The 17,385-nt window shown below is 40.4% G+C and overlaps 1 protein-coding gene across 4 annotated transcripts in view; it reads right to left on the bottom strand.

The window, feature by feature from the left end:
• The window catches only part of SRGAP1 (SLIT-ROBO Rho GTPase activating protein 1), a 249,407-nt gene that overhangs the window by 24,607 nt on the left and 207,415 nt on the right, over positions 1-17,385 (bottom strand). For all 4 annotated transcript variants that reach the window (XR_010592908.1, XM_008171465.4, XM_008171466.4 and 1 more), the window contains 3 exons: positions 15,659-15,719; positions 15,414-15,491; positions 13,664-13,798 (listed from right to left, as the gene is read on the bottom strand). Coding sequence is in view for 3 of the 4 variants with exons in the window: in XM_008171465.4 (XP_008169687.1) it covers positions 13,664-13,798; positions 15,414-15,491; positions 15,659-15,719 (274 nt within the window). In the remaining variant the exon portion in view is untranslated. The remainder of the gene's footprint in view (positions 1-13,663; positions 13,799-15,413; positions 15,492-15,658; positions 15,720-17,385) is intronic.

The raw sequence follows: 17,385 nt of genomic DNA, 5'->3' as shown, positions 1-17,385 counted from the left end.
ACCAGATGATGCTTTAAATATGTCCAGCCAAGTCTGCTAAAAACTAACTTACTGCAGATTTCTAAGTAAGGTAGTTCACAAAACTGCAATAAGAGGATTTTCCCCTCAAGGGTAAAAAAGTAATATTAGGAGGCTAGGAATCTCTGTCATCAGTTCCTAACACTGGCTTATTCTCTGTATTTGAACTTGCATATTGAAAATATCCTTCTGATCATTGATTGTAAAGCCTTCCTGACTTAGTTTTCTCTGTCAACACTATCTCTCCAGCTGTAAATCTATTAAAGTCAATTCTAAATCAATGCCTTCTCATGTTAATCCAAAAATACAAAGTACAATGATCAGATGTGTTTTCCCTAGATAATTTCTTTTAGGTCCATCAAAATGTTCCTGAAATAGACAAACCAACAGCTGTGTAAAGCAGGACTGAGGCAGCACAAGAGCATTGATTTCTGTTGCCTTACAACAGAAATCAGCATGTATTATTTTCTATATTGTTCAGAATGAACATGTGGCTTCATCTGGAAAGCAAAGCATCTTTCAAAGTAGCAAACCTCTATTCTGAATAAGAAATCCTTGAACTCTTCTCTCAAGATATTTTCGGTGTAAATGACATTGCTAAAAGCAATTTAACATTTCAATAATGCCCCCTAAGTCAACCAAGAAATAATAGTGCAATTCACATAATTTAAACACAGTCCTAGTAGAATATTAGAATAATAGCACCTAATAACAGTGCAATGGACATTTGGTAACATTGAGAAACTGTGAAATGAGGAATTGGGGGTGAAGCCAACAGCTAAAAACCATTTGTTACAGAATACAAGATTTTTCACAGAAGAGATTTAAAATAATCACTTACCTAAAAGGTCAGTGCTAATTATAGACGGCGTTCTCAATGTTTATTTTTGGTCTTTTGATGTGCTTATTTTATACAAATTAGGTCTCATTTTCAGATGTAAAATGTGTGTTGATTAGTGTTTAAATATTTCTCCCCTTAGGAAAAAAATCCAGTTTCTAACAGTTGATATTTTCATACCATAAACTGAGGACAAGCAGAGCATCACAGCAGCAGAATTTGCATTTCTCAAACAAAAGTGATGCACTTCAATAGCACTTCCTTGAAGATAAATATTTCTGCCTGGTAAACACTGCTCCTACATCTGCAGCCATGGAAGATTCCCCAGCAGAACGTGTGTGTGTGGCGGAGTGGGGGGGATTCGGGCTGGGGTGAACAGGGATTTGATTGCATGCAGTCTAGCTCTTTGGGGATCTCTTGTGCACAAACAGATTCTTCCATCCTCTCTTTTCACTCCCTGTAGCAGGGATGGGTTGGGACTGCAGAAGCTCCTGCAATAGCAGCAGTGGTGAAGCTCTACAGCCTGGGGTGAGCGGTATTCCTTTCCTCATGGAAGAGAGCAGCACATAGCCCAGCATTCCAGTTCTGGGGATAGGTATGTTGGTTTTCAGAAATTGTACCTTTATTTGCTTAACAAGCAGCTCATAACTAAGGCTACAGGTTTGTCACAGAGGTCACGGATTCCCGCGGGAGGGGGTGAGTGCTGCAGGCGGCGCTTACCTCAGGAGGCTCCCCAGAAGCGGCGACATGTCCCTCCCTCAGCTCCTAAGCGGAGGTGTGGTCAGGCGGATCTGCACTTTGCCTCTGCCCACAGGCGCCACCCCCACAGCTCCCATTGGCTGTGGTTCCTGACCAATGGGAGCTACGAAGCCAGCGCTTGGGACAGGGGCAGTGCACGGAGCCCCCCGGCCATCCCTCCGCCTAGGAAGGGACATGTATGTTGCCACTTCCAGGGAGCTGCATGGAGCCAGGCAGGGAGCCTGCCATCTCTGCCAAATCTACCCTCCCAGCAACGATGGGTCCCCGGGTTATTTCCCCGCTCCTCCAGGGCTGCCTCCCACCAGACCACCCAAGATTTAATCAGTGGTATATAGTAAAAGTCATGGACAGGTCACGGCCTGTGAATTTTTGTTTACTGCCTGTGACCTGTCCATGACTTTTACTAAAAATACCTGTGACTAAAACATAGCCTTACTCATAACTGCCTGCCAAGGGCATAGACAGTGTAAGCAAAAAGGGAACATCAGGTTTCATAGTATGGGTCCTATCACATTCCAGCAGCACGCTACCTGTCAGGACACAGTGTAAAACAGTTACTGTAAGTCATTACAAACCACACATTGCTGTAATTAGCTGCATATATTTTAACTCATTCCTAGTAAAATTGTTCCAATTTTCTTACCACTCACTCATTTCGATGGAGAAAACATTCTCTACTGAAAATCTGAACACTGCACAACTGTGAATTTGGCTGCTTTCCATTGTTTATTTCAGAAACACTGATATTCCCCTCACAATTTTTGCTTTTGTTTACAATGAAAGATAGATGAGAATGCTTTATACATTGTAATCTTTTACCTAAGAATCTCAAACACCAAGGACTAAATTCTGGCTGCTTCTATGGGGGAAAAGGAGTGGATGCAAGAACCCCCTTGCATAACTGTGTTGCTTTCCCCATGAAGGGGAAAGACAGTGTTGCTTTGCCTCTAAAGGTTACTTTTCCAGAGGAGGTGTGTCGGGGTGGGGGGGTTTGTTGTGTGTCCATAGCAAAGGCTTGCAGATCAGTTACTGAGAGGCAGGATTACTGGCTATATCAGTGCCAAGGAGGTAAAGCCCATTGCACACAAGTACAGCGAGTCTTCTACTTGCATGTCGAAGTCCTCTTCTTCATCTTACTTTGACGCTCAAGAACCATAATTTAGTCCTATCTCAACACTCCTCTGAAGTGAACTGGTATTTTTCCGATAAGATAACCTAAGCATTTATTTTAGAAAATAAGAATGGTCATACTGGGTCAGAACAATGGTCCATCTAGCCCAATATCCTGTCTTCCGACAGTGGCCAATGCCAAATTCTTCAAAGGGAATGAACAGATAATCAAGTGATCCATCCCCACTCATCCAGTCCCATAATCTGGCAGCCAGAGGCTTATGGACACCCAAAGCATGGTGTTGCATCCTGGCTAATAGCAATTGATGCACCCTTCCTCCATGAACGTATCTAATTATTTTTTGGAACCCAGTTATGGTTTTGGCCTTCACAACATCTCCTGGCTATGAGTTCCACAGATTAACTGTGAGTTGTGTGAAGTACTTCCTTTTGTTTGTTTTAAACCTGCTGCGTATTCATTTCATTGGGTGACCCCTAGTTCTTGTGTTATGTGAAGGGGTAAATACCACTTTCTCCACAACATTCATGATTTTATAGACCTCTCTCATAGCCCTTCCTTAGTCATCTCTTTTCTAACCTCAACAGTCAAGTCTTTTTAATCTCTCCTCATAGGGAAGCTGTTCTATACCCCAAATAATTTTTGTTGCCCTTCGCTGTACCTTTTCCAATTCGAATGTACCTTTTTTGAGATGGAGTGACCAGAACTGCACGCAATATTCAAAGTGTGGGCATACCATGGATTTATATAGGGCATTATAATATTTACGGTCTTCTTAATCTCTTCCATAATGGTTCCTAACATTGTTAGCTTTTTGACTACACATTGAGTGGATGTTTTCAGAGAACTATTCACAATGACTCCAGGATAGCTATTACCACCCAAGAAAGCTAATTTAGATCCCCATAATTTTGTATGTATAGTAGGGATTATGTTTCCCAATATGCATTACTTTGCATTTTTCCAACACTGAATTTCATCTGCTGTTTTGTTACCCAGACACCCAGTTTTGTGAGATCCCTTTGTAACTCTTCGCAGTCAGCTTTGGACTTAACTCTCGAGTAATTTTATATCATCTGCAATCTTTGCCACCTCACTGTTTATCCCTTTTTCTAAATCAATTATTATTATGTTGAGCAGTACTGGTCCCAGTACAGATCCCTGGGGACACCGCTATTACCTTTCTCCATTCTGATAACTGACCACTTATTATTAGGGTGACCAGAGAGCAAGTGTGAAAAATCAGGACGGGGGTGAGGGGTAATAGGAGCCTATATAAGAAAAAGACCCAAAAATCAGGACTGTTCCTATAAAATCGGGACATCTGGTCACCCTACTTATTATTACCCTTTGTTTCCTGTCTTTTAACCAGTTATTGAGCCATGAGAGGACCTTCCCTCTTATCCCATGACTGCCTACTTTGCTTAAGAACGTTTGCTGAGGGACCTTGTCAAATTTGTTTTGAAAGTCCAAGTATACTACATCCACCTACCACCTCAAATAGATTGGTGAGGCATGACTTCCCTTTACAAAGACATGTTGACTCTTCCCCAACAAATCCTGTTCTATTGTGTGTCTGATAATTCCATTCTTTACTACAGTTTCAACCAATTTGACTGATACTGAAGTTACACTTATTAGCCTGTAGTTGCCAGAATCGCCTCTAGAGATTTAGCTAATATTATGCTAATTTTTTTTATCCTCCAATCATCTGGTACAGAAGCTGATTTAAATTCTAATATAACATGCTAACTGTGGTATGCAACCTATGTGACTTGCCCAAATAATGCAGAGTTAGTTGCAGAAATGGGAATAGAATTTATGATTAGAGGAATGACCCAGGAGTCAAAGATCACAAGACAACAATCCCACCTTTAGGTCCAGGCATTTAGCCTGGCTTTGGCAAGGATAACCTCATTAAGAATTAATCTATCCTCTATGTGTGGGGAAGGAGGCAAAGAAGGGAGGTGCTTGGAGAAGAGAAGGAATATTAGCCACAAATGAAACAGTCTCAGGGGAACTGATGTCAAGTGGAGAGGTGGATATTTTGCAGCAGCCAACTAAATTTTCATCAAGAGTGAAATCTACAATGGTGTGGAGGGCCTTGCAAGACCTTTTGCACCCTAAAAGCCTAGGGTTTGGGGAGAGGAAAACTGTAGGAGTAGTGGCTGCATAGGAGGGCCTCTGCACACACTCAGAGATCTCTGAACCAGCTGTGATAGGGCAGCACTGTGGGTGGACCAGGTCAGGGACCATAGTCTTTTTGAGACTGTGCTTTCCAGAGGCCATAACACCTAATGGAAGAAGCACAGAGAGGTTGGAGCCACCGCTGATTGCATACCATATATAGGCAGGTATACAGTGAGGGTGAGGTAGGCTGTGCTGTTACTGCGTTGTTGTGTGTATTTCCAATCAATTGACTTGGTTCACTTACTGTGTAATAGAGCTTCAAATTTTTACACAAAACACTATTTTCAAAATCACTAGATTTCAAAAATCACTAGAAAGGTTCATAATGCAGTGTCATCTTTGTCCATTTTGGAGATAGAGAACCAGTGTGCATGTTTGCTTTTCCTTAAGAAGCGACAGCACATTTTAACCACCTGTTGAACTACCTTGAGGTTTTTGCAAACAGTACTTAAAGCAAAATGCATAAACAACCTGCATCTAAGGAATAAAGTAGACCAGAGAAGGGGAAAAACCAACAAGAAAGCCAAACCAAATATACAATATTAAATTATAAATGAAGACAAGAATATATCCTGTCTAAAAAACATAAGACAACATCAGGCAAATTGATGTTTAAGCAATAATCCCAAAGTAGTGGAGCATTTAACAGGCAATAAATGCTCAGGTATATAAACCACAAACGTTTGCATTTGAGCACCGAAGCATTTTGCAATGGAGCACTACTTAGTGGTTAGAATGTGGTAAGTGGAGTTAGCCTGGTGGTTATAACTCAATAACTGGGGTCAGGCTCTATATCCATCTCTTCCACAACCTCCCCAGTAATGTAAGGCAAATATTTACCCTTTCAAGGCCAAATTCAGTGGTGACAAAACAGAGGTGTAAGTTTCATATGAGGTGTATGCTGGTCATAAAATAAGTGTAAGTACAGTAAAACCTGTCAAGAGCAACCACTCATGGGAGGACCGGATGATCTTCATCTGAGAATATTGAAGGAATTGGCGCGGGAAATAGCAGGCCCATTAGCGATAATATTTAATGAATCTGTAAACTCGGGGGTGGTCCCGTTAGACTGGAGAATAGCTAATGTGGTTCCTATTTTCAAGAAAGGGAAAAAAAGTGATCCGGGTAACTACAGGCCTGTTAGTTTAACATCTGTAGTGTGCAAGGTGTTAGAGAAAATTCTGAAAGAGAAACTAGTTGAGGACCTGGAGATTAGTGGCAATTGCGATAAATTACAACATGGTTTTACGAAGGGCAGATCGTGCCAAACGAATCTGATCTCCTTCTTCGAGAAAGTAACGGATTTATTAGATAAGGGAAATGCGGTGGACCTAATATACCTGGATTTCAGTAAAGCGTTTGATACTGTACCCCATGAGGAATTATTGGTTAAACTGAAAAACATGGGGATCGATATGAAAATCCAGAGGTGGATAAGGAATTGGTTAATGGGGAGAATGCAGCGGGTCGTATTAAAGGGTGAACTGTCAGGTTGGAGGGAGGTTACTAGTGGAGTGCCTCAAGGTTCGGTTTTGGGACCCATCTTATTTAATCTATTTATAACTGACCTCGGAACCGATTGCAGGAGTGGGCTGATAAAGTTTGCGGATGATACGAAGGTGGGAGGCGTTGTAAATTCGGAAGAGGATAGGGATATCCTGCAGGGAGACTTGAATGAGCTTGTGAATTGGAGTATCAGAAATAGGATGAAATTTAATAGTGAAAAGTGTAAGGTGATGCATTTGGGGATGACTAATAACAATTTTAGTTACAAGATGGGGACGCATTGGTTAGAAGTAACGGAAGAGGAGAAGGACCTAGGGGTTCTTGTAGACCGCAGGATGACTATGAGTCGACAATGTGACGTGGCGGTGAAAAAAGCCAATGCTGTCTTGGGATGCATTAGGCGAGGTATATCTAGTAGGGATAAGGAGGTCCTGCTTCCGTTGTACAAGGCGCTGGTGAGACCTCACTTGGAGTACTGTGTGCAGTTTTGGTCTCCCATGTTTAAAAAAGACAAACTCAAACTGGAATGGGTGCAGAGAAGGGCCACTAGGATGATCAGAGGAATGGAAAACCTGTCGTATGAAAGGAGACTAGAGGAGCTTGGGTTGTTTAGTCTGACAAAGCGAAGGCTGAGAGGGGATATGATTGCTATCTTTAAATATATTAGAGGGATTAATACAAGGGAGGGAGAAGAATTATTCCAGCTTAGTACTAACGTGGATACAAGAACGAATGGATATAAACTGGCCGTGGGGAAGTTCAGGCTTGAAATTAGACGAAGGTTTCTGACCGTCAGAGGGGTGAAATATTGGAACGGCCTTCCGAGGGAAACGGTGGGGGCGACGGACCTGTCTGGTTTTAAGATTAAGTTAGATAAGTTTATGGAGGGAATGGTTTAATGGTAAAACATAGTAGTCAAGAAAACCAAGCAATGGTAGGTAAATAGCATAATGGCTAACAGGGGTCAGGATGGAGACTCTTGCCTATATGCTCGGGGTCTTACTGATCGCCATATTTGGGGTCGGGAAGGAATTTTCCTCCAGGGCAGATTGGCTGAGCCTCTGGAGGTTTTTCGCCTTCCTCCGCAGCATGGGGCAGGGATCTCTAGCAGGAGGGTCTCTGCCGATTGAAGTCACTAGTAACAGGATTGGGGACTTCAGCAGCAGAGTCCAGGGAAGGGGTAGGGACGGTTTTATGGCCTGCAGCATGCAGGGGGTCAGACCAGATGATCATAATGGTCCCTTCTGACCTTAAAGTCTATGAGTCTATGAGCCTATGAGTTAGCAAAAGTGGTCTCTTGTAAGTGGTGGTCTCTTTTCAAAGGTTTGCACACCAGACAGGGATGGTGTTCCGTGGCCTCTGCAAGTAGTCACTTGTGACAGGTTGTCTCTCCTGAGAGGTGGTCATTAAAGGCAGGTTTTACTGTAGGATCTAAGTGACAAAAGTGATTTAACTTGTGCTGACGTGGCAGTTGGCGAGTGTGCAAAATAAGTGTAATTTACATTCAGCAGGAAAAACAACTAACGAGAGTGCAAGATACAGTTGGCCATCCCTCTACTTCATCACCAGGGCTTCCAGTGGCCAAATCTGGCCCTGGGGTATGAAGGAGTTACTCATATTGCCTTCAGTATGACTAGCATCTACTGAAACAGGCTGAATTCAATACCCTCAGAATACCAGCAATAGTGTCCTCCCTTCTGCTCAGGCAGCAGAAGCAGCTGAAGTATGGCTTTCGATATGGAGAAGCCCATAATGATGCAAGTTCCTTATGCCCTATCACTTGCTGCAGACTAGGTCTGGAACAATCTGAACTTGTCCCCAATTTAAACTAAAGCTGTTTAAAAATCAAAACAAATTAGCTATATAATTATTATACATTTATCTGGGAAAAATTGCACAGAAAGCACTGGATCTTTTGTAGCACCATTTCCAAGGCACTTGCAAAGAAAAAGCATTAACATATTGTTATTTATTTCATTTGAAAATGTATGCATTAATGCAAAAAAAAAAAAAAAATTCCTCAGTGGCTACATTGTGAAAAGCTTCATTTTATGGTAGTAGCCTCAAATATGTTTGACATCCATAGCTAACCACTCCACTTTCAAGGCTCTTTCACTAGCAACATTATATTTTCAGATAATATCTGTGACATTTTGCCATTTTATATTTTTAAATGAATGCCAACTTTTTGTATCAATTTCTATATCCTATTTTGTTGTGAATCACAGGAATCTTCGTAAACAGAACTGTAAAATAAATTTGCATTAATCTTCACAGGCTGTTTGGAAGGACACCAAGTGAAAATGGATATATTCATTTGCATACTGTACTATCACAAACTCTGTTTAATAAGAACTGGAGCATTTGCAAGCTGCATTTAAAAAATAAAAGCTTTCCAAAATCTACATGCTATATACAGTGATCTCAACAAGTTCTAACCATTTCTATTCTCTTACAGGAAAAGGGCCTGTGCCTGCTCCTGTTAAAAATAATTAGTAAAACTCCCATTGCCTCTAGTGATAGTGATACATATTTATATTATTATGATAGTGCCTGAAGACCTCAATCTGGTCGGAGGCCCCAATGTGCTGGGGCTGTACAGACACAGGAAAGAGAGTATCCCTGCCTTGAAGGATTTACAATCCAAACTGGGAGCTGGGTTTTGCCCGAACGGTCTGCCCCAATGCAGATTATATGATGTCTAAGATTAAAAAAACAACAGTAAAAACTGCATTCGGGACTGGACTAGGATTTTATAAATATAAATATCTAGGTTCCATCAAAATTCAGGGGGGGGGTATAGTAAGTTCCAAAATAACTGAGTTTCTTCTTGTATAAACAGATGATACTTCGAAAACCAGCACACAACCTAGGTATACAAGTATAGAGACAAAATTAAAACCCTGAAGAGGGTCTGAAAACTCACACCAACAGAAGGAATTAAAACTACTGCTGCTGAGGTGTTCTCAAGACATCAGAGAAGAAACAAAAGTGCAAAGTTCAGTACGAACATTTAAGCCATCCTCTGCAATAGTTCTCTGGAGGGCTGAAACATCTGCACTGAGCTTTACACTATGTCTCTTCCATGATGTCTGTCTGTCTAAAAATGCAAGTAATGCTTTTAATTCCTTATACTCATTTTATCTTACTTCAATCTTAGTTTAAGGCTTAGAGTCTGCTTTGGTTTCCTTTGTTCTCGCACCTATTTTTGAGCATACAAACACCAATATGGGTTGGTCAGGGACATGAATTGACATTGCCTTGGGTTAAAAAGATAGGCTTTAATAGTGTGTGAATAAATAGGATTTTGCTTGGAAATCAAATAATATTTCATATGAACTACTATATTCATTTCTACCTTATAACAGAAACAAGTCAAAAAGAAGCAAATATATAAATATTGTGACAGGCAAACATTTTAATGCAGGTAATATTTCAAGGATGAAGTAGTCAACAGACCATGAATTTCATACAAATCAAATCAAATATATGGTGATATACCTATCTCATAGAACTGGAAGGGACCCTAAAAGGTCATCGACTCAAGTCCGGTGCCCTGCCTTCACTAGCAGGACCAAGTACTGATTTTGCCTCTGATCCCTAAGTGGCCCCCTCAAGGACTGAACTCACAACCCTGGGTTTAACAGGCCAATGCTCAAACCACGGAGCTATCCATCCCCTCAATGTTTCACTGATACTCAATAACTGTGTTTAAAAACACACACGCACGTAAGTGTTTTATAAGTATTTTAAGAAAGATATCCAAACTTTCCACCTTAGATTTTTCACAGGTAAGCTCCAGATGTAGGTTCACAGCTGACTATCCCTGGACTGGATCCTAGGGCTGTGAATATAAATGCAAGAACCATCCCCTTAACTTGATCAGACTACTTCCTGTTCCAGACAGGAATAAGAACTCTCCCTATTCCAAAACAATATGAAACCACCATGATCTACCCAGAAAAACTCTTGGATCCTGCCAAAACTTACTTATAGAAAACTCTACCCAACCAACCGGCCAAGGAGAAGATGAATTAGCCATGTCCTACAGCCACTTCTAGAACACTGCTAAAGACATTCTAGTACCAAAGCACCCTCTCTCAATCCCTCCACCTATGCAGACAGTCATCTTTCTCAGTTGACTTGTGAAAGAAATAACTGAAAGTAGTCAGTGGCAGACACAGAATTTCTACAAACCTATGCCACTGCCATAACAAAGGCAAACAGAGCCTACCTCTTTGCCACTGAGGCAGAAAAGTGAAGCCCAGCAGAACTTTTCTGGGCTCCAAATCATTTTGGAAATACAGACTGGCTCTACTCAACCCTAAGACACAGTACCTCTTTTTGTGAGGAATTATCACAAAGAAGGTCACCTACATCCAAGATGGCTTCAAACTACAAGAGGAACTAGCCAAGAGCAGGACCAGAAACACAATACACCCTTTCCAAGGAAAGGAGTGACATCATTCAGGGTTACCATCTGTGACTCTGATCTCTGCTCTTCCTGGATAGAAAGAGACAACAGGGAACTTCTGGGAGACGTACTATAACAGAGACCGTCAACACTTCCTTTCAGGAAGATAATTTACTACCTACCGCAAGACATGTAGTAATACTAAAGAAACCATTGGTTGATGCTAGAAGCCCCACAAACTATCACCCAATGCCCAGCCTCACTTTTCTCAAATAAGCGGACTGATAAGATAGGCCAGTCTCCAGTGCCACATGAACCTGGTTCCCTCTCAGTGAAGCTGTAGGCCACAAAATGGTGTTGCTCTGGAGCTGACCTTTCTATTGACAAGGGGCGCATATCTATACTCATTCTGCCAGACCTCTACCATCAATCACCAAAGCTGAAGGAAGGAAAGGAAGGAGGGAAAGGAACTTTAAACAGTTCAGGTTCCTCTTCTTGGAAAGAACCTAACAGGTTGTTTTGGACAACTGTTCGTCTATCTCCAAAGCCCTCATTTGAGCTATAAGGCTCAATCTTCTTTCTCCATATTATTCAAATCTATTTAAAGCCATTGGGAGAGCTGGTGAAATGACATAAATTGAAGTGCCAGCAGTATATGGACCTACCCAGGTCTACATGTAAACACCACTATCTCCCAGCTGTTTTAATGCTTAATCAAAATAATGAAGGCATAACAAGATCTAAGGAGTAGAAGTTGAAATGAGAAAAATTTAGACTGAAAATAAGGTGCAAATTTTTAACGAGGGTAATTAACCATTTGAACAGTTTACCAAGTGATGTAATAAATTCTCCATTATTTGATGTCTTTAAATCAACATTGGATGTTTTTCTAGTATCTATTATTTAGTTCAACCAGAAGCTATTGGACTCAATACAGGAATTATTGGGTTAAGTTTTATGCCCAAAGTCAGACTAGATGATCAGAATGGTCCCTCTTCTGACCTTAAAATTTTTGACTCCATGACATTTGCTTTTGGGTGAGGAGCAGCTGGTTAAAGGTGAACAACCTGATAGAAAGAATGAAATGCTTTATAGAGCAACAGAGGGTCCTGTGGCACCTTTGAGACTAACAGAAGTATTGGGAGCATAAGCTTTCGTGGGTAAGAACCTCACTTCTTCAGATGCAAGAAGTGAGGTTCTTACTCACGAAAGCTTATGCTCCCAATACTTCTGTTAGTCTCAAAGGTGCCACAGGACCCTCTGTTGCTTTTTACAGATTCAGACTAACACGGCTACCCCTCTGATACTTGATGCTTTATAGAATTTGTCTTCTCTCACATCTCCTTCTGTTGGGGGAAACTGTCCTCAGATTGTTAAATTAGTCTGCAGTTTTGGGGCCCTCGGTACTGCTGGAGACTCAAATAGTCATGGTGGAAAAAATGTGCCCACCTCCATCTCAGCATAACCAAAATACTGCGCCCCCTCCTAAGTGACAGTGCTATCACAGTGATCCACTCATTAATAACCTCCATGCTAGATTACTGCCATTTATCCCATCTAGAAATGAAACCACACACTGAGCTCCACATAAACATAGTACAAAGCACAACTGCCCATTTGCTGAGCAACACAGGGCACCTGAACACATCACCCTGGAGTTCTGAATGTTGGGCTGGCTCCCCACTTACTAGATAGTCTAGTTCAAGGTGCCTGTCCTAATTAATCCCCCCCCCCCCACCGGGATTGAACGTAACTACCTATGAGATTGCCTCTCCCCCTTCATAACACTTACATTCAGCTGGAAAGTTTTCCACAAGAGCTGGACCTTAACTATGGAACTCACAAAGCCACGTTTTGTGCCCTGTTGATTCTGGGCTGTTCCAGGGCCATAGGGTATCGCAGTGTAACTTGGACAGCCATCGAAGGTTGCCTAAATTACAGTAACCTGTCCCTGCTTGCCTATGGGCAACAGTACTGCCCAGACGTTTTGCAGCATTAGGTGCTGCGGTCCCACCTCCTCCCACTCCAGCCACGTGATGGCATGCTTTTCATGTTGGGAGTTGTGAAGAAGTCATCTGTCTCAGTTCCTGTGCTGAGGGAACTTTTCATCAGCAGGTTCTAGGCTTTTTGAGCCCTTTTATACTGCTTTCCTCCCTTTACCTAGTGTACAGTGGCAAGAACATCACCTGGAATCAAAGAATCATACAATATCAGGGTTGGAAGGGACCTCAGGAGGTCATCTAGTCCAACCCCCTGCTCAAAGCAGGACCAATTCCCAACTAAAATGCGAACTATTATCCTACTAAGGGCCTGATTCTGCAAAGGGCTGAGGTATCCCAACTCCCCGAAAAGCAAGTGGAAATTGAGAGCACTAAGCATCTCACAGGTGGTGCTCAGAATCGTACACTGTTGGGTCATTAAATAGTTATTCACCACCATTTGCATGAGACAACAGCAGAGAGTGAAACCATTGCTAGAAGTAATGCATTCTCTTGGCACACTGATGGCATCAGTCCCTTGTTCTGTCCTAAAGATTAGAAGAAAATGGCAGTGTATGTAAATTTAAATATCTCATATACTAAGAAAGATTGTCTTCCTGCTGTACTGAAAACAAAGACTTATACTGTACATTGACCCTTCTGGAAAAAGGGAGCAGTCACAGCTGTAAGTATGACTAATCGACACATACTGTTGCAGATGGCAAACAAATGGTTTCAGAAAAATCAGTGAAATCGTTTTTTTTTCTAGGCAGCTACTGTATTTATGAACATGTAATTCTATAGAGAATGAAATAGGAATTTTTACTTACTGACACAGGAAATAAGATCATTAAATCTTTCCTTAGGAAAGACAGGATTTTCCAGCCCTCGGAAATAGAGCTTCAGTACTCCAGCAACTGAGTTAATGTCATGGTTACTTTGGTCATCTGCCAAAGGATTTTCACCTTAAAAGTAAGTAGAATAAATGAAACACGTACAGGCATTCTTGCTTAATAGTATTTCATATAAATAAATGAAGATTTGATTTGACTGTGTGGGATGTTGCACGGTAATAAAATAATAAAACATTGGTTTAGAAATCCCGCCCCATGATTAAACTGAAAAAAATAAAATAACCCAGCCTGAAATAAATCTTTCTTTAAATTATGTAACCCAATGATCCCATAGATCATGAAGTTCAGAATGAATATTTTGGGACAGATTATGATTTGCAATTAGTGAAATAAAGAATGCGATCATTCTTAGTGAAATAGGACTTTTAGGACTATTCCTAGGCAGCTTATATAGAACATATAAAACCAAGAGATTTATTTGAGCTGCACAACTCTCTTTGGATTGAAAAAGCATTCACAGAAACTCAAGAAGATGTGCATAATGCAGTTGTATGAGTACAATGTACAGAATCGAAACCACTAAAACTCACAACAAAATACTGCATCATTTAAAAGACTAAACTGGATGTTAAAACATTTTTAGCTTTAATGATATTATATGACCTCGAGAACATTTCCGTAGCGAAATAATTTCCATTTTAATAAAGTGGATTTTAAAGATAGACAATAACAATCCATTAATGTCTTCAGATATAAGGATGCTACATCATTTATCATATAAAAACAGTTACTGCACTTATCTGCTCAAATATCATATCTGATTTTACAAGGTATGCAGTTAATATTGGAGAGTGAAAATATCATCTACTCTTTCTTCTTGCTGTTAGTCACAAGACAGATTTTCCTCCAAGGGTTCCTCTTATTAAAAGGTGATCTGCAAAGGTTATGCTAGAAATTAAAAAATGGTTTGTAAAATCCCAGAAGAGATGACTTAGCTGGGTTTTTTTTTAGAATAATGTAATTAACACTATGCTTTAACACAATCTAAGAATTGCTCTCTCCTTCAGATCACGGTTCCTCTGCCACAGTGAGTGACATCACAACAGACACAGACTTACCATAGGTTGAAAGACAATTACATTTAAACCCTCTGTTCATTCTCTCACATCTTCCTCAAATTATCCTCTGGGATGAAATTGCCTTAGGAATGAAAATAGAGGTTTCAAATGGAACGACTCTTTCAACCTATGTTTGTATTGGCTGTGATGTCACTTTGGCAGAGGGACCAGAAAGTCCAACACTCATATTCTGCAAGACCTAGTAACAGTGGTCTCAAATTGTGTTAAATATTGTCTGATTATCCATTTAATATTTTTGCTTCTTATGGGAACCTTAAAGATAATAAAAACAGGAAAGACAAACAAGTCATCCTTTGCAGTTCACCACAGGTAAAATAAATTTTTTTACAAACAGTGCAAGAGTCACAAATCTTGTGTACTTGTATAGCAAAATATAATCTTATGTGCTTAGCAGCAGAATAAAGTGAAAACGCTGAAAGAGTCATTACTATACTGGGCAAGTAAATATATGATTAGGCAAAGCTTGAAGTACAGGGAATACAGTACATAAAATTGCTTAAATATCCAAGAAAATTATCAAATTGTAACAGATTTTTTTTTTCAAGAGATGGATCTCAGGTTGCTCATATAGACAAAAATTCAATTACCTCTCTCAAATGAATTTTTAATATCATTGACTTCCACCTGGGAACCAGAGACTCTGAAAATTCCCTGATGCTGAAGACCTGAAGGGTGGGGAAGAAAAGATGAGCAATGAGATCATATGCTAAAGACTTAATCTATTTTTTAACAAGTAAATGACAAACATGAGGGGGTAAAATCATTATGCAAAATATACTTTATGCAAAATAGCCAGGGTGCTAATGAAGTGACATGACATTTCAGAGCTTACCATATAAGTTGATAAATCTGATACAGCTTTCCACTATGAGGGGAATGACTTGTCCTGAATCCTGGCAAAAGCAAAAAGAATATAATCACAAACTGAAAGAAACAGAAGTTAGATCACGTGTGAAAATGGGTTTTATTGATAATTCAAGATTGACTCAGTAGTGTTGATTAAAACAACCCCTTCCAAACAAAATTATCTCCCCACTTTTGCCAGGAGGCTAAAAAAGTTATATTAAGGTTATTATGCAAATCATCAAATCAAAGAAATTCTAAGTAATGGCTGAAATTTTATCCTCAATTTATCTCATTGCATGTGGTTATCTTAACACACATGAAACCTCATTTCATGCAGTTATTTTAGACTCTTGAAGCAAAATGAGTTAAACAATGAATTTCCTTTTAAATATACAATTAACATTAATTATCATGGTATGAAAATGAAGCATGTGCATTAATTTAGCTTATTTTTCCATTAGTAGCTGGAGTGAATTTTATACACTCTGGGGCCAAATTATTGCAGATGCTTGCTCATATGGCCAGGCCTGAAAGGCCAGGGAAAGGAAGTTAGTGGCCCCTATTCTGGCTCCAAGGTGTCAGAAGCACTGCTGCTCCAAGGCTGTCTGTAGTAAGAGCCACCAAGTGGACAGCATGGGATGGTCTGCTGTCTACTTCCTGACCTGGGAATTACTACCACCGACAGCTATCTGTACAGTGTATTCCTACCCTTAGCAGGACTAAGTTGTTTGAGAAGCTTGTGTACAGGGCTGGGTCTCAGCCAGAATACAGATACACATTAATGCAGCTTTAGAAGCATGTGTTCTCCTGTGTGTGGATCCACTATGGCTGTTTTCAGTGCCAGTTAGAACCTACCCCTCAATTTGCGATACAGCCTGAAAGGGAGGGTAAGAAATTTGGGCTTGATCCCAAAGTTCTCTTCAGTGGGATTCCGAATAAGAGTAAACAACAGTATGGATCTGTGTGCAGAATCAGAACCTGTATTTCTAAAATGTCTTGCCTTTGGTGCTTGAATCACAAACATGGCTTTAGCTAAATATAGGGTTTTTTGATTTATATTAAATATGACCATTTAAAAAAATAATCAGTGGGAGGGAACAGGAAGTATTTGAATATGCACAGATTCTAGATCAGTGAAGTTTAAGTTTAACTTGACTATTTTTCAAACCACTGATTATCCAAAAGAATTCCTTCCCTGGGGATTTAACATGGTGGGAAGGCATGTGTGTTTCAGTGACCCCGAGTGCTTTGCTGGCGGGAGTTTTAACTCCTGGTAGGGTCACCCAAACTGGATAGGTGTAAGGGTAGGGGCCAAACAAAAAACAGCCTGTCTGTCCTCCACAGGCTCAACCTGGTCTTGTAAAAAAGTTACAAAAACACAAAAAGGTAGCCATTCCGGCAAACAGCATGAGAGACAGAGATGGAGGAGCGTTGTTCAAGCCCTATGCAAGGTCTGCTGGTGTCGAAAGGATCAGATCCAAGAAAGTGTTTACTGTTTGCTGGGCTCTGTATTCTGGCATTTTAAAAATTGGATACTATTTACCCAATGGAGATTAAGGACTCTGAAGGAGTCATCAAATATGCACTGAGGCCATGAACCATATATGGTTAACAATAGTTACTGCGTATGCTTGCAAAATAAACTTTTTTCATAACCAAAAGGTACCTTCAAAAATCATTATTTGGTGGCTACAATATTTTTAGAAAAATGAA

This window comes from Chrysemys picta, chromosome 1, assembly GCF_011386835.1.
Source record: "Chrysemys picta bellii isolate R12L10 chromosome 1, ASM1138683v2, whole genome shotgun sequence".
NCBI lineage: Eukaryota > Metazoa > Chordata > Testudines > Emydidae > Chrysemys > Chrysemys picta.
Note: the sequence above shows the minus strand (reverse complement) of the source record. Positions and strands in the feature narration are given on the sequence as shown.